The sequence below is a fragment of the Oncorhynchus mykiss genome, chromosome 12 (assembly GCF_057628025.1).
Source record: "Oncorhynchus mykiss isolate SJ-2025 chromosome 12, ASM5762802v1, whole genome shotgun sequence".
Lineage (NCBI taxonomy): Eukaryota > Metazoa > Chordata > Actinopteri > Salmoniformes > Salmonidae > Oncorhynchus > Oncorhynchus mykiss.
The window spans coordinates 23568284-23593957 of NC_143033.1; the positions used below are offsets into that span (position 1 = coordinate 23568284).

Consider the following 25674-nt stretch of genomic DNA (forward strand, 5'->3'; position numbering starts at 1 on the left):
ACTAAACAGGAAATAAACACCCACGAAACCCAGGTGGAAAAAGGCTACCTAAGTATGATTCTCAATCAGAGACAACTAACGACACCTGCCTCTGATTGAGAACCATACTAGGCCGAACACAAAAACCAACATAGAAAAACAAACAGACTGCCCACCCCAACTCACGCCCTGACCATACTAAAACAAAGACAAAACAAAGGAACTAAGGTCAGAACGTGACACTTATGCATCTGTCCTCGTGCTCCTAGACCTTAGCGGTGCTTTTGATACCATCAATCACCACATTCTTTTGGAGAGATTGGAAACCCAAATTGGTCTACACGGACAAGTTCTGGCCTCGTTTAGATCTTGTCTGTCGGAAAGATATCAGTTTGTCTCTGAATGGTTTGTCCTCTGACAAATCAACTGTAAATTTCGGTGTTCATCAGGGCTCTGTTTTATTTTACCTCTTGGTGATGTCATTCGGAAACATAATGTTAACTTTTACTGCTATGCAGATGACACCCAGCTGTACATTTTGATGAAATATGGTGAAGCCCCAAAATTGCCCTCCCTGGAAGCCTGTGTTTCCGACATAAGGAAGTGGATGGCGGCATATTTTCTACTTTTACACTCGGACAAAACAGAGATGCTTGTTTTAGGTCCCAAGAAACACAGAGATCTTCTGTTAAATCTGACCATTAATCTTGACGGTTTTACAGTCATCTCAATTAAAACTGTGAAGAACCTCCGCGTTACTCTGGACACTGAACTCTCTATTGACAAACATAAGTTTGAAGGTTTTATACAAAGCTCTTATACAGAGGACACCCCTCAACTTCCATCAAGGTTTCTTGGCGTTCTTGCTAAGCTTGTCACCAAGCTGTTGGATCAAGTCAGCTAGTTATTCTGTGGCCTGAGACTTCTCTTCCAGATGTCCTGGAGACATCAGGCTGGAGATGTCCTAATTAATCAAATTGACTGGTATGGAGGAAGTACCTGGTATCGAGTAGGATGTTTAATGGTGAAGTCATCCTGCCCTGGTGTCCTTGTTTGAGGTCTGTACTGATTGTTCTGGAACAGAACAGAAACCACACACCTATTAAAAAATCCATTAAAGACTGACAACATCTAACGAGGCAGATATCCAAACCGGCTACAGCCACTCCCTCAAAGCCGACTTCTGACCTTAAATCGCAAATTGATCATGGCCGTCTCCCGCTGGTTGTCTTGGAGACAGGCTGTGGCCTTGCAGCCTCACCAGACAAGCCCTTGTGCGCAGGACTAGGTAGTAGAAGGACTTGGGGCTGGGAACCAGGTTAAATGGTGGGGGAAGAGTATGCCCCTCGTCAAAGTAGGACAGCCAGAGTTTAGCACGGGCAAACTTCCACTCCACATCAACATCCTCCTATTGAGATTGAGACAGACCACCAGTGAGAGCATAATTGGAGAGTGATAGGAAAGAGGCAATGACTCATTTATTTTAAGTCATCTAGTATGGTCTGATAATTTTACCAAAATTGCTCGCAACATTACACTCATAAAATGGTACATGAATACAACATGAACATAACAGTATAATACTCACACATACTCTAAATGGACATTATTCCCCTTTGAACTCAAAACAGTGATTACTGACATTTGATTTCCTGTGAATTCCCTAGTGGTGTTTAGGCCTATTTCTTCCTAGTCTCACCTCAATCTCCTGATAGGAGTGATTGATCATTGCAATCAGCATGTTGAGCAGTACGATTACCATGGTTACATTGTAGACGCCAAAGAGAACATAACCAATGTTCTCTATGAACTTATGGTCATACTTCAAGACCACAGAGATAACTTCAGACAAGCCGAAGATGGACCAAAATAGAGTCTTAAAGCTCTCCTCCACTCTGTGAACACATACACATAAATAATCAAACAACGCACACAGACTCACGCACGCACACGAGCGGTATACGTGTGGACACAGACATTAACAAATAACACACAAATGAATAATAATAAGAAATGACTACATCTCTACTTAAAGCATTTCATTTACAAGAATAGGCAGGAGGGTACTTACGTGGTGAAGGCAGGGTTGTACTTGGCACCAAGGTAATAAGAATATAGATTGAAAATGCCAATCATGAAAGCCAGGAAGACCATTATGAAAATGACCATGAACTTGACGATGTCCTTGACCGTCCGACCGAGGGAGATTTGAAGTGGGCCGAAGCTCTCATTGGCCGGCAAGATGTAGGCAATGCGGGAGAAACTGAGCACCACTGCAATGGAGTACAAACCTTCGGAGATGAGCTGAGGGTCAGAGGGTAACCACCTGTTCCTTGCTGAGAGAGCGAGAGAGAAACGGTGGCAGCACTTGTTCGTTTTATGACACAAAGGTTACTGTAATGCTACATACACACCATGTTAGCCTGTAGACAGAGTTGGACCTATGCTATTATTATAATCATATTTTAATAATAACATATCACTTGCACTGACCATGAGTGTAATATGCTACATTTGGAGGCAGTGAGGCGTTGCTCAGGTCTATGTTGGGAACATACATGTCCACATATAACTGGGCCTCAGAGGCCCTCAGGAAGGCCATGAGCCGAGCCGTGAAGGATGCCACGAAGATGGACAGCATGCCAAAGTCTAGTACGTTCCACAGGTGCATGATGTACTCCCTTGGCACATCAGCCCAGATCTCCTTACACTCCGACCAGATCATCCCTAACAACGAGAAGAGTGCTTTTCAGTGCAAAAGCCATCTGTTTGGAGCATACGAGTGAAATTATTTCAGTACATTCAGATTTCATTCAGATTATACCGTGGTAAAGAGATATGAACAAGGAGATATGAATAGACTGGATAATAATGTCTCTCCCCCAAAAAGCAGCTGTTTGTAAATCTGAGTAATTTACCAATCACCCAATTCATGATGAGCATCTCAGTCCAGGAGAATTGACTGGTTTTGACCCTGAACACCTGAAGAGGGTGGTCTGTTATAGTCTCATTGGGACGGTTCTTTACTCCCTCGAAGCGGTCCGAGGCATTGATTACCAGCAGTCCAAAAAAGATGGTGAATGAAACAGCATGGGCCACAAACTTCATGAAGGGGCTACGGAGAATCTGACCGAACTGATACAGAGGAAAACAACCACATAAACAGCAACCATCAAACTCATGATATATACCAAAATCAAATTTTAATTGTCACATGCACCGAATACAAAAGCTGTAGACCTTACAGTGAAATGCTTAATTTACAAGCACCTAACCAACAATGCAGTTAAGAAAAATAAGTGTTAAGAAAAAAATAGAAAAATAGAAAAATTATATAATTAAAGAGCAGCAGTAAAATAACTGTAGCTAGTGGATATACAGGGGGTACGGGTACAGAGTCAATGTGCGGGGGCACAGGTTAGTCTAGGTAATTGAGGTAATATGTACATGTAGGTAGAGGTAAAACATATTTTGAATATTAGTATTTTTTGTTTTGTTTTTATTTAACCTTTATTTAACTAGGCAAGTCAGTTAAGAACAAATTCTTATTTTACAATGACGGACAAACCCGGACGACGCTGGGACAATTGTGTGTCGCCCTGTGGGACTCCCAATCACGGCTGGATGTGATGCAGCCTGGATCATGTGTTAATGAGTGAATCTGAGAAGACAATAGAAAGGGGATTGTGTATGTACCTTACTGCAGGGCACTATCCAGTATGCTATTGAGGAAAGGAAGGCCAATAGCCACTCCCAGGACTATCCAGCATTTCACCCTAGCAGTTAGGATGGGCCACAAACTAGAGACATAATGAAAAATAACTTTGACATACTACAACATTGATAACCAGAGGCAGAGGTTGTCTGCTTTGTCATACCTTGCATATTATTGCGTTGTAGAATTCCTACATTGATGGTTGTTAAACAGCTGTAAAACACCTATTTCATTTAGGCCCCATTTCAGTTTTTTTTAATAATAAACCCTTTATAGGGGATGGGTAGAATGGGAAAATGTACTCAAAAGTGTGTTTCTTATTGTGCCCTTGAGATTGATTGCTTTTCAAATGAAGACTACTGAGTGTTGTTAAAGACAATTACAGACACGCACAAACACCAGAGAGAGATTAACATTTAAAATGGCCGTTTGAAAAAAATATGTTTGATTCAGCTTGAGTGAATCAGCTAACCTTCTTGACCTCGTACTTAATGGCCAGTTTGACCCGACTGAGGCAGGGTCGACTGTGATCACCGGGCAGAGTTTGGTCCACATCCCCATTCAAAATGGCCTCCACCTCCTCCGTGTCTCTGCATAAGTCAAGCACTCCCACCACAAATACCTTACACTGCATGGATAGCTTCCTGTAGTCATTCTACACAGAGAGAAGAGAGAGAGAGAATTACTGTATGTAAGAATGATTGAAAATGATGCAAACTCCAGGGGTCACAACTTTTGATGGATTGCGATTATGTGTCAGTCTCTCACTTTTTGGTCTGCATGTAAAATATTCTAATAGATACCTGGAACACCACAGATCAACCATTTCTCCAGTACGAGTTTGCATGCCAATGTTTGTGTTTGTCACACATAGTGTTTCTTTATAATGAGCATGAACTGTGTGTGTGTGTCTGTGTGTGTTGGCGTGCGTCTACATGTTCGTGTTCTGTGTGGCTCAGTTGGTAGAGCATGGTGCATGCAACGCCAGGGTTGTGGGTTCAAATCCCACAGGGGACCAGTACAAAAATAACAAATGTATTCAAATGTATGCACTCACAGCTCTAAGTCACTCTGGATAAGAGTGTCTGATAAATTATTAAAATGTATGAGGAGATACTGTATTTGTGTGTGTCTATATTCATACCCATCCATTTTAAACCTCAAGACAATATTTGGAGAGGTCAGTAATCAGAATAAAATAGATTAGACAGACCTGTGGAGTATTTTTTATAAACAGCTCCAGCAATACCAGGAGTCAACAGACTGGATATGAAAATCCCTGATTAGACTTATTCTTGAAAAAGCTACATGAATACGTTGTATGTTGAGGGTGGGTAATATGTTGCAAAGCCTGACATACAGTACACTCAGATATTGCAATAATTTCTAAACATGTCACAAGGTCAATGACTCATTTGAGTGTGTTCCCAATCTTAATTTTCTCAAAGCGGTTCCAATAATATAAGTGTGTCATCACTCCAATAATATTTGAGTGTAGTGCACATACGTGTATTACCTGATTTGATATCTGCCCAATTAATCATGTCTATGTGATCAAAAGACTGAAATCAGGCTTTCAGAAATATCTGCACAAAGCTTTGAGCCCATATTGTTAAATTAGTGAGAGGGTGGAGAGCATATGAGAGAGGAAGCAAGCCAATACATTACACAGATGAAAATATTATTTAACTGTGAACCCGCTTCTTCTAATCCTCAAGCTTGGTCTTTGTGTTTCTCACCTTGAACTCAGTCTCGATGTTGGCGAGGAGAGCCAGCTCGTTGCTGAGCGCCAGAGCGGTGAATACAGGGTCCTCACTAGACAGGGACAGGTAGGCAGCGCTGGCTAGCCCTTTATAAGCATTCATCCTGGAGCGGGAGTGGCTGAACGAGTCACGGCACTGCTTGTCATGACACCCGCTACACTTACAGAAGTAGTCATGGGGCTTCTCGATACGGGCTCCCTTCATCAACAGAGTGTGCACTATCTCGTACTCCTGGCAGTGTGCAGCCAGGATGACCGGGGACACGTCATGGGAGAAACGTGTGCCGTCTTCGTCGTAGGCATAAAAGTCATCATCTTGTAGCTCCTGCTCCAGGGGGCTTAAAGTGAGGCGAAGCCCACCTCCGAATGCAGGGTGGGCCAAGATATCCTCTACGATACGCACATAGCCCTCCCTTACTGATGGCCAAGAGGAGGCCATCGCCCACACGAGCCAGACCCTCCTTCTTCAGCAGTAGTTCTGTCACTTCCAAGTGCTCATTACCCACGGCCAACTGCAGTGCATTCTGGCCCATGTAGTCCACACAGTTGACGTTGAGGGTCTTGGACTCTTCCAATATCTTACGCACCACTGGGACGTTCCCATACTCAGCAGAGTCTAGGAAGCGCCCTGCCTCTGAAGTGAGGCTGGTGCCCCGCTGACTGAACATGAAGGCTGGTCCACGGATAGCCTGCCGACGACCCTTCTCTCGCACAGTAGTTTTTCTATGGTGCATGGTCTCAAATCTGAATGGAGAAAGACGGTGACAAAAAAACTATTCAGACCAGAAGGAAGATCACAGGAATTGAAGAGAAAAGTGAGTAGAAAAAGAAAAAAAAACATTCAGAGCAGATGTTTACACTTTTCAAAATGATAGTCAAGGAGTGCTTGGATCATTTTTGTTTTCTACAATGGCATGATTATGGAATTTCAGCATGTATAATTAAGCAATGAGACTCGAGGAGTTGTGGTATATGGCCAATAAACCCCGGCTAAGAGCTGTTCTTATGCACTACACAACATGCCTGGACACACCACCATCCCTGAGGTGCCTTATTACTATTATACACCGGTTACCAACGTAATTAGTAGTATAAATAAATGTTTTGTCGTACCTGAGGTATACGGTCTGATATACCACGGCTGTCAGCCAATCAGCATTCAGTGCTCGAACCACTCAGTTTATAATACACAACATCCTTGGTCTGCTGAGTTTTTTTATTGAGCAACTGGATGACAGGTGTTGGTCTCTATGGAGAGAGGTGTGATTGCATCAGTTGAATTCTGATGACTTTGATTGAAAGCCAAACGTTTGCTGTACAGTACTAGCTAAGCAAAACATATCCTGAAGTCCTGATGGGGACTTCTGTGTCAATCCAGTGTTCTTTAAGTAACCTACACTCAGAAAGCTGTACAATCTGTTCAGTCCAATGACTGCGGCCCAGCTACTTGTAAAATGAAGCGGAAGGATGGGCCCGGGGATATGTTACCACCATTCATAGCCCCAATTCATAAATGGGGCTATGAATGCAAGGCCTGACAGTCCATGTGATCAACAGGATACAATAGATTTACACATATTTGGCTATATGTTTGTTTGCAAATGCTCAAAATGGGAGCGTTATAAATAATATATCATAAACAGGCCTACTCATAATTTGGATTATTTCAAGGTAAAACAGGTGTAGGAAGGTGGTTGTACTAGACTCATGAGCAGTGCTGACACATCATTCACGTTAGGTGGGGCTCCAAGAAATATATACACAGTTGAAGTCGGAAGTTTACATACACCTTAGCCAAATACATTTAAACTCAGGATTTCACAATTCCTGACATTTAATCCTAGTAAAAATCCCCTGTTTTAGGCCAGTTAGGATCGCCACTTTATTTTTAGAATGTGAAATGTCAGAATAATTGTAGAGAGAATGATTTATTTGAGCTTATATTTCTTTCATCACATTCCCAGTGGGTCAGAAGTTTACATACACTCAATTAATATTTGGTAGCATTGCCTTGAAATTGTTTGACTTGGGTCAAACGTTTCGGGTAGACTTCACAAGCTTCCCTCAATAAATTGGGTGAATTGTGGCCCACTCCTCCTGACAGACAAGGCTCCGCTGATAGCCAGGTGTAGCAATGATAAAGATTCACTCCATGGTGCTGAATAGAACGCTCTGCTGTTGGAACAGCTTTATGTAAGCCCTAACAGTTTGTGGGCACCATTTGTCACTGTTATAGTGCAATTAATGTATTGTTCAGTGTTGTGTTGTGTAGTGGCTTTGCTGGCATGCATTTAAAATACCTGTATATATTTTTTGGTTTGCCCCACCAGGATTTACATACTAAAATCGCCACTCCTCATCAGAAATGTATATGTTATTATTCAGGAATATATAGTGCCTTGCGAAAGTATTCGGCCCCCTTGAACTTTGCGACCTTTTGGCACATTTCAGGCTTCAAACATAAAGATATACAACTGTTTTTTTTTGTGAAGAATCAACAACAAGTGGGACACAATCATGAAGTGGAACGACATTTATTGGATATTTCAAACTTTTTTAACAAATCTGAAAACTGAAAAATTGGGCGTGCAAAATTATTCAGACCCTTTACTTTCAGTGCAGCAAACTCTCTCCAGAACTTCAGTGAGGATCTCTGAATGATCCAATGTTGACCTAAATGACTAATGATGATAAATACAATCCACCTGTGTGTAATCAAGTCTCCGTATAAATGCACCTGCACTGTGATAGTCTCAGAGGTCCGTTAAAAGCGCAGAGAGCATCATGAAGAACAAGGAACACACCAGGCAGGTCCGAGATACTGTTGTGAATAAGTTTAAAGCCGGATTTGGATACAAAAAGATTTCTCAAGCTTTAAACATCCCAAGGAGCACTGTGCAAGCGATAATATTGAAATGGAAGGAGTATCAGACCACTGCAAATCTACCAAGACCTGGCCATCCCTCTAAACTTTCAGCTCATACAAGGAGAAGACTGATCAGAGATGCAGCCAAGAGGCCCATGATCACTCTGGATGAACTGCAGAGATCTACAGCTGAGGTGGGAGACTCTGTCCATAGGACAACAATCAGTCGTATATTGCACAAATCTGGCCTTTATGGAAGAGTGGCAAGAAGAAAGACATTTCTTAAAGATATCCATAAAAAGTGTTGTCTAAAGTTTGCCACAAGCCACCTGGGAGACACACCAAACATGTGGAAGAAGGTGCTCTGGTCAGATGAAACCAAAATTGACATTTTTGGCAACAATGCAAGACGTTATGTTTGGCGTAAAAGCAACACAGCTCATCACCTTGAACACACCATCCCCACTGTCAAACATGGTGGTGGCAGCATCATGGTTTGGGCCTGCTTTTCTTCAGCAGGGACAGGGAAGATGGTTAAAATTGATGGGAAAATGGATGGAGCCAATTACAGGACCATTCTGGAAGAAAACCTGATGGAGTCTGCAAAAGACCTGAGACTGGGACGGAGGTTTGTCTTCCAACAAGACAATGATCCAAAACATAAAGCAAAATCTACAATGGAATGGTTCAAAAATAAACATATCCAGGTGTTAGAATGGCCAAGTCAAAGTCCAGACCTGAATCCAATCGAGAATCTGTGGAAAGAACTGAAAACTGCTGTTCACAAATGCTCTCCATCCAACCTCACTGAGCTTGAGCTGTTTTGCAAGGAGGAATGGGAAAAAATGTCAGTCTCTCGATGTGCAAAACTGATAGAGACATACCCCAAGCGACTTACAGCTGTAATCGCAGCAAAAGGTGGCGCTACGAAGTATTAACTTAAGGGGGCTGAATAATTTTGCACGCACAATTTTTCAGTTTTTGATTTGTTAAAAAAGTTTGAAATATCCAATAAATGTCGTTCCACTTCATGATTGTGTCCCACTTGTTGTTGATTCTTCACAAAAAAATACAGTTTTCTATCTTTATGTTTGAAGCCTGAAATGTGGCAAAAGGTTGCAAAGTTCAAGGGGGCCGAATACTTTCGCAAGGCACTGTATGTCCATACCATATTACATTATAAGACAATTGAACAGCATGACATATCCCAGATTGTGCCATTTATTAATATTCATAATTTCAAGAAGGCAGTGTAGCCTGCCATGTAAAACAACCAAAAAAAATTGTTCAATTAAAGATGCACGGTGTAGAAATCGCTTCACCATTTCCTGGTTGCTAAAATTTGAATGGTTTGCTTAATTTCAGATTATGTTACAAAACAAGCAAGTATAGTGTAGAGAATCATTGTACCATTTAAACCACTGTGAAATGTCTTTCCATAACTAAAAATATATTTTCAGCTGTTTGGAGCTGGCATACAACACTGAAAGCAAAAGACACAAAAACGAAACTTAACAACCGGAAGCATAGAAAAAGCGCACATAGAACACATATACCCATTCTTAGACTTTCAATGAGAATGACAGATCTATAACAAAAATGTCTATGTGAATTTCGTTGGTTTGCCCAAAAAGTGACATATTGCAGCTGTAAATATTGAGATTTTGCACATTATAAAAGGCAAGCTTGTTCCTTTGATTTGATATCAAATGTCAAACAAAAATCTAAGTGACTTCTCCACTGTCTCAACCTGAAGTATAAGGGATACTCTTGCTAATAGGACATAATGTCCTGGTACTATTATGATGGTGATTTATCTCCCAAGTTTCGCACTTACGTTTTCTGAGTGAAGTTTCTGTGATCGAACTCAGAATGATCCCACTGACTTTCGAAATCGTGCGCCTCGACATCTGAATTCCTAGGGATTTCTTCTACTTGAGTCTGATATACACCGTTGTGGTCCTCATATGTATTCATTGAAACGATTTGTTGGTTGTGATGGTCGGCGTCGCTGTACACCGTGTTATCATACCACTCTCGGATTCTGTTGTTGTCTGTGCAAAGCATCCGGAAGAAGAGTCATACATCGGGATAAAGATGGGGGATTTAAAAGCGGAGTATCATCGACAACAGTTGATGGCAACGGTTGGGGATCAACCTCCCACTGCTGAGGTGCGCTCTCATGACCTTCGTCTTTATTGGGTGGGGAGGAATCCGGGGCTGCTCTCATCATGAGTGTGTGGCTTCAGGGTGGTTCCAACAGTCTTTCCCTAGTCCAGTCCTGGTTCTGAAACAAAAAGATGCAACAAATAGCTACCAATACATCACTCTTGAGCAGTCACAATAAATAAGGGGGAGCAAATCTGATGTAAACTGAAATCTGTTGTGTGATCTAGTGGAGCAGGTACCCATTTATAACATGTCAGGTGCAATAATTGGCATCTGTGAACTGCCAAATCTTTCATGATGAATTGGGGCTGTCTGTTAAATCCCAACATTCTACTTTGGTGCTTTGGTCCACCTCAAAAGCAAACAGGGCTATCAAGACTGGTGTGTTCTGTAGTGCAGCAGGTAGCGCATTATGCTAATCTAATGTGACACACTATGCACGCAAACACAATTTTGTCTATGCCAGAGAACGTAACTCATTTGGCCCGACAGTTTTCTCGTTTCAGCGTTGAGCATTGAGAGATATTTCATTACCGAAGGTTGTATTTAGATTTATTACTTGAATGTTATGTGCTTGGGCACTGATCTTGTCTTTTGTGAGAATTGATAACAAATCATAATATGTATGCAATCTTGCTTACACCCATCGGTGGCATATCACACAGTTTCACAAGGCCCCCGCAAGGTTTTTGTAATTTGTTGTTTTTGCGGAAAACAGCTAACTGCCTACAATTATACACATTTTGCCATGGGGCAGAGAGAAAATATTGAGATGTATAGCTAATTTCCTGCTAATCTATACATTTTGCCATGAGGCTGAGAGAAAATGTTGCAGTTGTAAAGCTAATTTCCTGTAAATCTAAACATTTTGTCATGGTTTATGACGTGTTCATATTGGGGAGGGGGCCCGACGTTCAGATCCTAACAAAAGAACTAATAATATATATATATTTATAGTATCAGTGGTACGTCAGTGGCACCCATTCATGTCATTATTTTCAGTCGATTAGATTACAATAACAAATCTGTGCCTATATGGGTCGTATATGCAGCTTTATTAACAAATAAAAATCATTGAAGATGACAAAAAAAATAGGAAAAGTACAGAATAATGTGCCTGGCAAATCAGTGAAAAACAACAAGAGTTCAGAGTCCAGGTTATTATGGTTTAGCCTAATCAATGGCCTTGTATGACCCTTAGATGCCAGGATCAATGGCTTTGATTACTGGAGGAACACCTCTGTCATGAGTGTTGAACGCCCACACTGCTCAATGCTGCTTGATGGAGAGCCCTCCGTGCCTGGTTACCAAGCTGCTCTGACAACTGTGGAGCTCCAGGAAAACATTTTCCACAAAATTAGAGTGAAAATTTGAAGTTGAATGGCTCATAGTTCAAATGAACTAATCTGCATAATGAATCTGTTGAAGATCGTCTTTGAGTATCGAAAGACAATGTAACTAAACTACCACATAAAAATAAACAAAAAGCTCAGTATTCCAGCTTCACACGTTTCTGTAACTCCATCACTGATAGTAATGTGTTGTTTCTGAGAGGAACCTTTGTGGTACACACCCTCGCACGCAGGGACGGATGGACGGGCGGACTCACACACACACACACACACACACACACACACACACCTAAAGCAATACAGTTTGATCATCCTAATAAATAAAATAAAATAATTTACCCCATGTGAGGCCAGTCTATACAGTTTTTTTTACGCAAGACCATATAACCATAGTGTGTAATTTCTGTCAGTTAAATTACAGGATATTGATTGTTAGTGTAAATATCCAATTACAACCCAGCAATCCCAAAAGAACCACCATCTATTTCAAAAGTCACAGTTCTTGAGGTGGGGTAGAATATGGGGAAATCTAAATAGCATACTCCTTTGTCATGACGTTGGCCTGGGGGTAGGTTTATGACAGTCCTAAATACCTCTTCCCCCCTTTTTCCTCTCTCTACCCTACTGATGTTACATTTGCAAACCCCTTTGGTTAACATAGAGATTCTGGGAACATCAGAAGGTGGGGGGAAATGAACTATATTCTGGTAATCCGACCAATTGAACATATGCGGTGGTACTTAATGAATATGATGTCAGTTCTGTTGTCATCTGAGACATTCTCATCAATGATAAGATGATATAAACTCTACAGGGAAAGTCTACACATCAGAGTTATCGGATTCACATGGAATTGTTGTTCAATTTAAATGTTTGAATATAAAATTATTCGAGATGAGATGAAATGTGATTTTAGCTTCTAAAATGTGAGATTTGGGTTTTCATAAGGTTAGGGCTATGCTCAATCAGTGGCCCGCCCCTGTGAAGGGACATGGGCTATAAAACCTTTCAAACACTCCCTTATCTCCCTTCCTATATAAAGCCTTGATGAGAATATAACCATCTGTTCCGAGGATATGAGGACGACGGTCCGATGTCAGAATGGTTCAGATAATAACTACAGAACGAAGCCAACATTAGCGTGAGCTTTGGTTGCGAATGGTATAAACTTTGAACTCTTATTCACTACAGAAGTGATACCTCCTAGCCGTTGAGTTAGCAACAGCAGCTGCAAACGTAGGTTCGGAAGGAACAGACAGAGTATTCCGTCTACCACACAACGACGTTACTACAACATATCCAATTTACCAGCAGAGACATTCTTCAAAGGACAAAGGACTCGGTTCGGCAACACGGCCTTCCATCTTCCACCAACCTACTGAAGCGCAGCTCAGAGTAAATATTTATTTATTGCATTTTCCAAGATACTGTATTTACGATAGCACAGCTTCTCCCTGTGTCCCTCTGTCTTCCCGCTCTTTCACTCAAACCCAGCCCCTTTTCTTTTGTGTAACCAGCTGTCATATCTGTTCCGCCCGCCAGGGACATTTTCCTTTATGACGTAATTTGTAATCAAGGTATGATTAATTATGTGTATGTGTAATTCTGTGTGATAAGTTAGGTATTTAGCAAATAAATAATTAAACCCAATTTTGTATTGCTGATTTAACTTGTTAGCCAGGATTCGTGCAGATAACCAAGAATTTTCAACTTTCAGATGAGACTGAATTAAGGTGAGGATTAATATTGACTGCTATTGATGTAAAATATTACTAGGTCTTTAAGAGTTTATTCGGAAGATAGCAGCTCTATAAATATTATTTTGTGGTTCCCCGACTCTCTAGTTAATTACATTTACATGATTAGCTCAATCAGGTAATATTAATTACGGGAAAATTATTTTATAGAATAGAATGTTAAATAATTTAATCCGGCATAGCCAATGACAAGACACCTTCCTACTGCTCAAAGCCAATTGAAGGATAAGGTCAGAGGGGTGGGACCTCTGGCTTTCTCATCCAATGGGTTTTGAGAATGAGGCGAGGCAAGAGGACGCTAGGAGAATGCAATTGAGATTCTCATGGTGTTGATTGCATAAGGTGACTGGCAAAACTTTATTGCTTTCACAATGTGCTTAATGCTCTACTCTGACTGACACATTTACCCATCAAGCCTTCTGGTATGGGGTTTATTAATGAAAAAGTGAAAATCCATTTATCATTTTAATACTGGATAACTTTTTGATATTTTGACTTAAAAGTTTGGATGGAAACCTGGTTCATATTTGAGAATTGTCGAGACGGGTGTACATTTCATTGGCCAATCGGTTAACCAACAGCCATTAAACGAGAAACTCTTGTGAGAGGACTTGTGTTGATGAAGAAGAAACACCTGCTGCAAATGTTCAAATTAGGGGTGCATTTCAATAGTCCTCTTTTCCTCTCCTTTCCTCAATCTGCATTGACTTGTAATTGCTGGTAAGAAGTGACAGCTAGACTATTGAGATCTACACCCTGTTCATCAATTAAGTATTGTTAGAAAGGGCAGGTGCTGATTGGTTTGGGGGAGTGTATAGTAACTTGGTAAATCAGTATAAGAAGGGAATGAGCTATCCAGTAAAGCAATTTGAAATAATCAAACATGATGAGTTTTGTTGCAAAGTATAGCAGTGTCTATGCTGTGATTTTGGTACTGCTGCTACATCAGGTAAAAATATATAATTGGGCTCCACTATTACAATTTGAGTAGTGTAACAATACAGATCACGTAGTGAATAGAAATCAGAGACTTGCTTTTACTGCCTGTTTTAGATACATTTCATGACATAGTATATCTGCTGTTATTGACATAGTAGTGGTGACCTTATTTTGCATGTGTTCTTCCAGGCAATCCCATGTAATGTGACGGGAGTGTGGCGAAATGAGCTGGGCTCTGTGCTTGAAATTGAGGTGGTCGGTTCTGAGCTCCGAGGCCGTTATCAGAGTGCAGTGGAGACTGCTCCAGGAGTCACGGGTCCAGAACAACAGGCCAAGCTACTGGGTGTGACTAGTAATCGGGGTCTGCAAACCTCTGTGGCTTTCTCTGTGTTATGGGAGGCAGGTGTGTAAACCTTTGTGTTCAGCAAGGTCTAATGTTGTGCAATATTTAGATAAGAAATTCATCTTAACCGTCCACAATGTGTCCCAGGTTTAAATCTGAATTACCTTGACTGTAACAATGGATGTGACTGGTCAAATGCCAAGGTTATGCAACTGCATCACATCGCCTGCCCCCCCCCACCCCCAGGTTCCTGTAGCTCTTGGGTTGGTCAGTGTTTCCAACTGCCTGATGGGATGCGAGTGCTGAAGACCCTGTGGATGCTGCGCTCTGTCGCTTCATGCCCTGCAGACAACTGGAAGAGTACCAGGTAGCCTACAGCTCCTCACTACTTAGCATAAGGGGGGGGGGGGGGGGATGTTACTGTAGAATACAATTTCCCTTCACTAAAAGCCTACTGACATGAGAGCTACAGAGGTATACTCAATGTTTTTAGTGATAATTTAGCACTATTGGGCATATTTGTATTCCACTTGTGTTTTAGACATTCTTTTATCATTAGGATGGGAGCGGATACGTTCGTCTTCATTTCCTGAAAGCAGAATGTACTGATCATCTGACTGCTGCATTTGGTTTGCTGCCCTCTACTGAATTTCCTTTGAACTCTCTCTGTAGAAATAATCTGTTTTATACTCCCTGGGTTGCTCTCTCATCCATGCAATAAATTATGTAACTTGTTCAATTCATGAATACAAATGTGTTATTTACCTTGTCTTGCCTGACATAAATACAAGTTTAAACTCAGATGGGGATCTGTTTGGGTTTATTCTCCAACAAACGGTCTGTCAAATGAACATGGGTGGGATAAACTATTGTTTAAGACATTACAGAGCATTAGGTTTCTATGCCAAGTTAATAAACCTATTGACCACTTACATGCGCACCAACTTCCTGTACTGGTCAGGGTAGTTGGGTAGTCTACTTGAGTGGTTGCATGTAAACATTGTTTACAATGACCAGAAAAAGCTTGTATCCCGGTTTAGATTAAATATATTTTTGGACTGGCTACTATGGCTTGTACACATCTTATCCAGTTTGCTGTTTTTTGCAGGGTGTGCAGGCCCAGTATTGCATAGCATGGGTGATGGTGTTGCAGGAATTAAATTCCTGTTTTAATACCCAATTAAACACACTGTCAATTCATAAGAATTTGTATGACTCATTTGTATAAAATGGACAGAGCCCAGTCTTAAAGTCAACCAGCAGCGTTTATTCACGAGAGTACTGCCCATTATACATTTTACCACAGGTTATAAACTGAAAATGACGTCATTAGTTTAAGTACTAGCCCGTGTCATCTCCGCTCTAGTACAATGGCTGTATGGTTCTCACATCGTCTCTCCCTATTAAGATACTTTATGACCGAGCCAAGGCCAGCTTGTGTAGATAAGCCTTCTAGCCAGTCTGGCTATAAGTTCATTCATTTCTACCATGGTACAGACAGTCATTGTTCTAATTCTTGATTATATTTACACATTCAGTACTAGGATTAAAAAGAATTCATACATATACAGTACCATAATAGGTTTCTGATTAGTACATACAACGTAACATAACAGAATTCTGATTAGTCAGTCCTGATTGAAATGTATACATTAGTCATTGTTAAAAATTCCTTTAACAGATGGTCAAACAAATCACATCAATTAGTAGGGTCCCCGTGCAATTCAATCCATTAATTTGTTGATACTCTGTATTGGACTGTAGCTTAGTGGCTACCTTCACCCCTAATTTAGAGAACTTTCTACTTATTGAAATTACAGGTAGGCCATATTTCTGACATTGTCAACTTATTAGGCCTACGTGTAGCTTCTGTCAACTTGTTGCCCCAGAAGACGGAACGAGTGCTCTCCAGAATGTCTTGCATTGTTAATTATTGCATTAGTAATCAGTAAAGTTCCCTGTTTTGTTTAGGCACCGGGGAGAAAAGATTGGTCTTGAGCAAAATGTCCATGTCATCTGTTTGACTGTTTTTAAGGAAATTAATATTAACTTGTCTTGGGTGCATATTTTGTGGTTGAGATACTGTCTGCGTAAGTGTCAACACATTACACATTTGCATTTTCTCGGTGCTGAAAAATCATTTCTCCACTCCAGTTCCCAAGATGAATTAACATTTTACTGCCGGAAATGCATATTTCTGCAGGAGTAAATAAATGATGTGAGATGTTGTAGGCCTACAGTCAGTGTTCATATTTCAGTTACTATTCTATTTAGCCCATATGAATTTAAGAGGAATATTCTGTTTATTCAGGGTCACTCATTGCGGGAAATCAAAGGTGCGTGTTAACAGCTTATCCTGAATAAGACCTTAAGCGGGACATGAGCTATTAACCGGAATACTGTCGGCATGTACTCATGGTCAATGATTTCGGTCCCTACATACTGCATAGGATATCTCTATCCACAATAGTGGAGGTAGACTATAAACCTCTAATTACATGTTGACGGTTATCTTCAGTCTTTGTTTTTATCATGTAGTTTAACTACTTTAACTGAACTAAATTAGGTTTTTAAATACTATTAGGTTTGCAATAGATAAACCAATGTGCCACTGGATTATTTGTCAGCATTTTGTACAATCAAGCAACTGATTTCAGGCACTTCTGTAACCTCGGTGCTGTCAATGCAAGTCTTTATTTAATTTTATTCAATGTACTCAGTGACTGTGATACAACTAAACACGAAACTTTTGATAAAATATTTATTGACCCATTTGACCTTCCAGAAACATCAGGTTCTCATGTACAAACACGGTCAGTTCTCACATCTCCATGCTCACCTCGCAAAGAGCAGGAAGCCACTGATTGAGTTCTGGTTTTGAGTATCATCATAGACTTTTGCTTAGGACCCAAGCGCATGTTGACCGTGTCCCATTTCTCCAGCTGTAGTGTGATCCCACTGGAGAAATGATCAAGGCCTGTGACTCTCTCATTGTCTAAAATATACATCATCGTAGCAGTGTTCTTAATAAGTGCTGCACCCCTGCTGGATGCACTGTCAGCCCCTGCAACAGTAAATCTGAAGTAGTATGCTCCTCTCACTGGTGCAGTGAATTTACCTGTATCAGAGAAGAGACGAAATCACCATACTTAATTCAACAATGTGGGTTACTGTGCTATACTTTCATGTGCTGTAATTGAAAGTCCAGTGCCTCTGAAGCTCATTGTGGTGGCTCTACATACTAATCTATAGGTCATTATAAATATATGACATGCTGTGTAGATTATCCCACAGCAAGAAGATATCGCCAAATATTTTATAAAGAATTAAAACGATGCAATATATTTGCTGTATAAGAAACACTTAATTTATTTGTTATTTTACCAGATAAGTTGACTGAGAACACATTCTCATTTGCAGCAACAACCTGGGGAATAGTTACAGGGGAGAGGAGGGGGATGAATGAGCCAATTGTAAACTGGTGATTATTAGGTGACTGATGGTTTGAAGGTCAGATTGGGAATTTAGCCAGGACACCAGGGTTAACACCCCTACTCTTACGATAAGTGCCATGGGATCTTTAATGACCTCAGAGAGTCAGGAAACCCATTTCACGTCTCATCCAAAAGAGGGCACCATACACAGGGAAATGTCCCCAATCACTGGCCTGAGTCATTGGGATATTTTTTTTTAGACCAGAGGAAAGAGTGCCTCCTACTGGCCCTTCAACAACACTTCCAGCAGCATCTGGTCTCCCCTCCAGGGACTGACCAGGACCAACCCTGCTTAGCTTCAGAAGCAAGCCAGCAGTGGTATGCAGGGTGTTATGCTGCTGGCATCAATGGAATGGGAATATACATATGAATGCAGCAGGGTACCTGTGGATGTACTGTAAGCTTCTCCGATGTTTACATCTACTCTCTTGTTGATCAGGTCATAATAGTAAATAATAGTAAATATCGTTGAGGAAGGGTCCAAAGTAGCCACCAATTTCTAAAGATGCAGAGAATGACACCTCTGGTGTGTCTGTGAGCACAACTAATTATCGAAGCACGGATTGTTACGCTACTGTAAAGTCAACAACTCAAAGCACTATATGTAATGATGTCTAATGTGTACACTTCGCCGTACATGAACTGGCTTTCTTAAGCTCGTCAACCTCTCCTCTAAGCTCCACCACCTCTGACTCTTGCTCTTGTAGCTGGATCTCTCAGTGTTGTTTGAGCTAGTAATAAGGGCCTTTAGTTCCCGGGCTTGAGCTAAGGGAAAGATATCAGACTACCTCCCATGACAACATTACCAAATAACATCTGTGTAATAATGTATTGTTCTCTTTAGCAGTACCACAAACCTTTTTTTGTATGACAGAGGTAATTTTGGACTTATATGTAAAATAGCACGCACCATAATGCTCCCTCCACAGTGCTACTACTTCAACCTTCTTCAGGTTATCCACCATAGCTCTCAGCTTCCCCACTTCTGTCCCCTGCTCCTCTAGCTGGATCTCAGTGTTGTTTGACTTGGCATTAAGGGCCTTCAGTTCCCGGGCTTGACCCAAAGGAAATACATCACAATTAATACACTAACTCCCAACGACAACATTACCAAACACCATGGTGTTGTTTTTGAGATTAATCCTTTAATTTGTTCTCTTCAGCAGTAACAGACTTTGTAATGTCACTGCCAGAGGAGATTGTTGACCTGTAAACAAGAGGGTCTGTACTGTGTGTACGTACCAAAATGCTCCCTCCACAGTTGCACTACTTCTGTTTTCTGACGTGTCAGGTCCTTCTTCTGTTCCACGACCTCAGCCACAGTGCTGTTCAGCCTGACATCAAGGACCACTAGTTCCTGGGCTTGCAATTATACACATTTTGCTATGGGGCAGAGAGAAAATGTTGATGTAAAGATAATTTCTTGCTATTCTATTCATTTTGACATGAGGCTGAGAGAAAATATTGCAGTTTTAAAGCTAATTTCCTGTAAATCTAAACATTTTGCAATGGTTCTTGACGTGTTCATATTGGGGAGGGACCCGACCTCCAGGGGACCCTAAAAAAATATAAATCATATATACACTGCTCAAAAAAATAAAGGGAACACTTAAACAACACAATGTATAGGCATTTAGCAAGACACCCCCAATAAAGGAGTGGTTCTGCAGGTGGGGACCACAGACCACTTCTCAGTTCCTATGCTTCCTGGCTGATGTTTTGGTCACTTTTGAATGCTGGCGGTGCTTTCAATCTAGTGGTAGAATGAGACGGAGTCTACAACCCACACAAGTGGCTCAGGTAGTGCAGCTCATCCAGGATGGCACATCAATGCAAGATGTGCCCTCCATGGGTTGATAAATTTGATTTCCATTGATAATTTTTGCGTGATTTTGTTGTCAGCACATTCAACTATGTAAAGAAAAAAGTATTTAATAAGAATATTTCAGTCATTCAGATCTAGGAAATGTTATTTTAGTGTTCCCTTTATTTCTTTGAGCAGTGTATATATTTATAGTATTAGTGATACGTCAGTGGCACCCATTCAATGTCATTATTTTCAGTGGATTAGATTACAATAACAAATCTGTGCCTATATGGTTTGTATATGCAGCTTTAACAAATAAAAATCATTGAAGTTGACAAAGAAAATAGGAAAAGTACAGAATAATGTGGCTGGTGTGGTAGCAGAATCTTTTAGGTAACATTGATAAAAATATGTTTTTTTATTTTTTCATAAGTATGCTTATGTGGCAAAAGTTCATTGGGCCCAGAGAGTGGAGAGGTCGGGTTAGTCTTATCTGTAAATGTGTCTGTCACTATTCCTAAACCATGTGAAGGGATGGTGTGATTAATGGGGAACCAGTTAGGTGGCTCCACAAAGTCTGTGTGCCAGTCACTCTTTTCTCTGTAAGCTTGTCCAAGAGGGGTTGTATTTGTTATGGGAGTATCTAGAAATTGACAATTGATATATGCCATTGGAAGAGGTAATGTTTTGGTTCTAAGTGGTACCAAGAACGAGATAGGAACTTCGGTTTAGGAGACCAAAATGAAGGATAATTTATAGCTAATGCTGTCTGCCTATAGGATTCTCCTTTTTTCAAGTAAAAGGTTTGTGTAATGTTCCTAAGATCTGTTATTTGTCATGTGAGTTTAGATGGGTGTGTCTTTGCTATAAAGGATATCAGTTGCCATTATGTTGACACTCTCAGAGAATTCATTTATGGACACTGAATTGATCTGAGAGTCACAGGGCTATGGTGAAGCTCATATAATTAAAGATGGGACTTTATGATAACTCTGACTTGTGTGTGGTTTGCTCTCTCATGATTTGGTAATACAGGAAATTTCCACAACAGTGGAAAATCATTGAAAAACAATAAGAGTTCAGAGTCCAGGTTATTATAGGATCCCTCTGGTTTAGCCTAATCGATGGCCTTGCATGACCCTTAGATGCCAGGATCAATGGCTTTGATTACTGGAGGAACACCTCTGTCATGAGTGTCGAACACCCACACTGCTCAATGCTGTTTGATGGAGAGCCCTCCGTGCCTGGTTACCAAGCTGCTCTGACAACTGTGGAGCTCCAGGAAAACATTTCCCGCAAAATTAGAGTGAAAATTTGCAGTTTACGAAAAAGAGTATCATAATATAAATGGAGGCTACTTAACATATGTTATATTACTGGGATATGAGAAAATGTATAATGAGTAATGGTGGTATAGGCCTATATGCTGTAAACATATAGATAGACACAGAATGTCTGATATTTAAAATGAACTAAGCTGCATTATGAATATTTTGAAGATCTACTTTGAATATCAAAGACAATGTAAATAAACTACCACATCAAAATATTTCAAAAGCTCATTTTTCCAGCTTCACACGATTCTGTAAATATATCACTGTTTATAATGCTGTTTCTGTCTGTCTGACAGAAACCTGTCACGCTCCCTCCCTCCTACATCCCCCCCAAACACCTAAAGCAATAAAGTTTGATCATCATAATAAAATAATTTACCCCATGTGAGGCCATTCGAGTGTGTTTCACTCATTAATATATGTTGTTTTTTAAGCAAGACCATAAAACCATAGTGTGTAATTTCCGTCAGTTAAATTAAGACAGGATATTGAATGCTAGTATAAATATACAATTACAACCAATCAAGCCCAAAAGAACCACCATCTATTTCAAAAGTCACAGTTTTTGAGGTGGGGTAGAATATGCCAAGTCATGGAAAAATCTAAATAGCATACTCCTTCCTACTGCTCAAAGCCCATTGGAGGATAAGGTCAAAGGGACGGGACCTCTGGATTTCTCATCCAATGGGTTTTGAGAAAGACGCAAGGTCATAATTGGAGTATGCAATTGAGATTCTCTCATGGTGTTGATTACATAAGGTGACTGGCAAGTCTTGATTGCTTTCACAATGTGCTCACTGCTCTACTCTGACTGACACATTTACCCCTCAAGCCTATAGTAGAATATAACCCAACGGAGAGTGTCTGGTATGGGGTTTATTAATTAAAAAGTGAAAATCCATTTTGAAAAATGTTGATATTGGATAAGCTGTCTGAAAATAGTTAACCACATCAAAACACGATTAACCTCATGCTACTGGTGAGGTGATGCGACAAAGGAATGTATCTGAGTTGGTACTTTTACCTGTGAATCAAAATTGCATCGCTGTGGTGGCCTACCAATTTCAAAGACAGATTTCAGAATGATATATCTATGTGAGGAAGATATACAAACCCAATGTTAGTCCAGTCATACATTGACTAGGGCACATGGTTCTTTACAGTTTAATTAATGTTTGTTATAGGTTGTTAACAATTATGCTTTCCAGCTCTCACGGAGTGATGGAGTAACCTTGTTCAAGTCCAATAAAATATTACCCTCTATTGATCAACATAACACATCGTTTTCTGTATCGATTGAATTGATGATGCGTATCAAATATATGCCCAGGATGATATAATGCTGAATTTATCATCGTCCATAGCTAGATTTCCATACAAATGGCGACAGATTATCATGCGAATATTCTAAAAATGTGCATTTTCACACCAGAGACGTGTTTCCATCAAATGGACTTGTTGCGGATAACTTTTGTGGTTAAATTCCCATGTACTGAATATAAAATACAAGTTAAATGGGTTTCCGTTGCATTTTCAACTCTACTGATGGTTTTGTCACAAAACGGTTGCGTTACGTAGCCAATGTGCCCATTCTGGTATTGGCACGTGCGCTCTAGCCAAAACAATGACATTATAGGACAAAAGAGCGATGTTATTTTTGTCAAATGTTAGTCAATCATTATTATCACCAGAATAAGACCCTCGATATTTATTGGAAAGGGGCGTCACGCATATACCGTGCACTATCACCACCCTGTGAAATTCATCATGTATTTAATTTGTAGCCTAATAAAGTGCATGCTTCCCCGACGAGTAGTAGTGGGAGGACCTCACACCATATCATTGCGTGACTCCCAAGTTTATTTCGATATGATGGTTATTTTATGAATATTTTCGCATTAAGTCGTCTCCACCGACATTGCTCGCATAGTTAATTTTACCGGCACAAAAGATCCACCATGTCTAGGTTATTTTGTTTCGTGGACATTGTGAAAGTTTACAGACAAAATGCTTATTTCGATCAGGCCTGTTATGACATTTTCTATCCGACGTACCTTACTCACATAAAAAGTTTGGATGGAAACCTGGTTCATGTGTGAGAATTGTCGAGACAGGGGTGTACATTTCATTGGCCAATCGGTTAACCTACAGCCAATAAACTAGAAACTCTTGTGAGAGGACTTGTGTTGATAGAGAAGAAACACCTGCAAATGTTCAAATTGGGGGTTAATTTCAATAGTCCTCTTTTCCTCAATCTGCATTGACTTTTAACTGCTGGTAAGAAGTGACAGCTGAGATTGAGATCTACACCCTGTTCATCAATTAAGTCTTGTTAGAAAGGGCAGGAGCTGATTGGTTTGGGGGAGTGTATAGTAACTTGGTAAATCAGTATAAGAAGGGAATGAGCTGTTCAGCAAAGCAACTTGAAATAATTGAACATGATGAGTTTTGTTGCAAAGTATATCACTGTCCATGATGTGATTTTGGGACTGCTGCTACCTCAGGTAAAATTAATCAGTTGGCTCCACTATTACAATTTGAGCAGTGTAACAATACAGATCACGTAGTAGATAGGTCAGGGACTTGCTTTTACTTCCTGTTTTAGATACATTTCATGACATAGTATATCTGCTGTTATTGACACAGTAGTGGTGACCTTATTTTGCATGTGTTCTCCCAGGCAATCCCATGCAATGTGACGGGAGTGTGGCGAAATGAGCTGGGCTCTGTGCTTGATATTGAGGCGGTCGGTTCTGAGCTCCGAGGCTGTTATCAGAGTGCAGTGGAGACTGCTCCAGGAGTCACGGGTCCAGAACACCAGGCCAAACTACTGGGTGTGACTAGTAATCGGGGTCTGCAAACCTCTGTGGCGTTCTCTGTGTTATGGGAGGCAGGTGTGTAAACCTTGAAGTGTTCAGCAAGGTCTAATGTTGTGCAATATTTAGATAAGAAATGCCTCTAACTTCTTGCACCACTTCTCTCCAACTTTCCACAACGTGGCCCTTGTTTCAATCTGAATTACCTTGACTGTAACAATAGATGTGACTGGTCAAATGCCATGCACCCCCAGGTTCCTGTAGCTCTTGGGTTGGTCAGTGTTTCCAACTGCCTGATGGGATGCGAGTGCTGAAAACCCTGTGGATGATGCGTTCTGTCGCTTCATGCCCTGCAGACAACTGGAAGAGTACCAGGTAGCCTACAGCTCCTCACTACTTAGCATAAGGGGGGGGGGGGGGATGTTACTGTAGAATACAATTGCCCTTCACTAAAAGCCTACTGACATGAGAGCTACAGAGGTATACTCAATGTTTTTAGTGATAATTTAGCACTATTGGGCATATTTGTATTCCACTTGTGTTTTAGACATTCTTTTATCATTAGGATGGGAGAGGATATGTTCGTCTTCATTTCCTGAAAGCAGAATGTACTGATCATCTGACTGCTGCATTTGGTTTGCTGCCCTCTACTGAATTTCCTTTGAACTCTCTCTGTAGAAATAATCTGTTTTATACTCCCTGGGTTGCTCTCTCATCCATGCAATAAATTATGTAACTTGTTCAATTCCTGAATACAAATGTGTTATTTACCTTGTCTTGCCTGACATAAATACAAGTTTAAACTCTGATGGGGATATGTTTGGGTTTATTCTCCAACAAACGGTCTGTCAAATGAACATGGGTGGGATAAACTATTGTTTAAGACATTACAGAGCTTTAGGTTTCTATGCCAAGGTAATAAACCTCTTGACCACTATTACATGCACACCAATTTCCTGTACTGGTCAGGTTAGTTGTGTAGTCTACTTGAGTTGTTGCATGTGACCATCCTGTTTACAATGACTGGAAAAAGCTTGTCTCCCGGTATAGTTTAGTTTTTTTGGATGGGCGACTGTGGCATGTACACACCTTATCCAGTTTGCTGTTTTTTTGCAGGTTGTGCAGGCCCAGTATTGCATATCATGGGTGCTGTGTGATTTCATGTGATGGTCAAACAAATACTTCAAAAAGTAGGCTCCCTGTGCAGGTCAATCCACTTTTGTTGATACTCTTAGTGGCTACCTTAACCCCTAATTTAGAACTTTCTACTTATTGAAATTTCAGGTAGGCCATATTTTGTACATTTGTCAATTTATAATTAGGCCTACATGTAGCTTGTCA

General features: G+C 40.6%; 2 protein-coding genes and 1 pseudogene across 2 annotated transcripts; 2 read left to right on the forward strand and 1 right to left on the reverse strand.

Moving 5' to 3' along the window:
- Window positions 1-823: 823 nt before the first annotated feature.
- On the reverse strand, window positions 824-6190 carry LOC110537227 (short transient receptor potential channel 7-like; annotated as a pseudogene).
- Window positions 6191-14443: 8253 nt separating this feature from the next.
- On the forward strand, window positions 14444-15682 carry LOC118937878 (avidin-related protein 3). The gene is made up of 4 exons (XM_036939651.2): window positions 14444-14549; window positions 14729-14942; window positions 15129-15249; window positions 15442-15682. Exons 1-4 carry the CDS (start codon window positions 14484-14486, stop codon window positions 15473-15475), a joined length of 435 nt encoding a protein of 144 aa, XP_036795546.2. The 5' UTR covers window positions 14444-14483; the 3' UTR covers window positions 15476-15682.
- Window positions 15683-23929: 8247 nt separating this feature from the next.
- On the forward strand, window positions 23930-25156 carry LOC110537228 (avidin-related protein 1). The gene is made up of 4 exons (XM_021623108.3): window positions 23930-24021; window positions 24198-24411; window positions 24588-24708; window positions 24899-25156. The coding sequence occupies exons 1-4, from the start codon at window positions 23956-23958 to the stop codon at window positions 24930-24932; spliced, it is 435 nt and encodes a 144-aa protein (XP_021478783.3). The 5' UTR covers window positions 23930-23955; the 3' UTR covers window positions 24933-25156.
- The last annotated feature ends 518 nt before the right edge of the window (window positions 25157-25674 follow it).

Coding starts and splice junctions, on each gene's coding strand:
- LOC118937878 (XM_036939651.2), top strand. CDS start 14,484: ATGATGAGTTTTGTTGCAAAGTATAGCAGTGTCTATGCTGTGATTTTG. Junction 14,550..14,728: donor TGGTACTGCTGCTACATCAG/GTAAAAATATAT, acceptor GTGTTCTTCCAG/GCAATCCCATGTAATGTGAC. Junction 14,943..15,128: donor CTCTGTGTTATGGGAGGCAG/GTGTGTAAACCT, acceptor CCCCACCCCCAG/GTTCCTGTAGCTCTTGGGTT.
- LOC110537228 (XM_021623108.3), top strand. CDS start 23,956: ATGATGAGTTTTGTTGCAAAGTATATCACTGTCCATGATGTGATTTTG. Junction 24,022..24,197: donor TGGGACTGCTGCTACCTCAG/GTAAAATTAATC, acceptor GTGTTCTCCCAG/GCAATCCCATGCAATGTGAC. Junction 24,709..24,898: donor GACAACTGGAAGAGTACCAG/GTAGCCTACAGC, acceptor TTTTATCATTAG/GATGGGAGAGGATATGTTCG.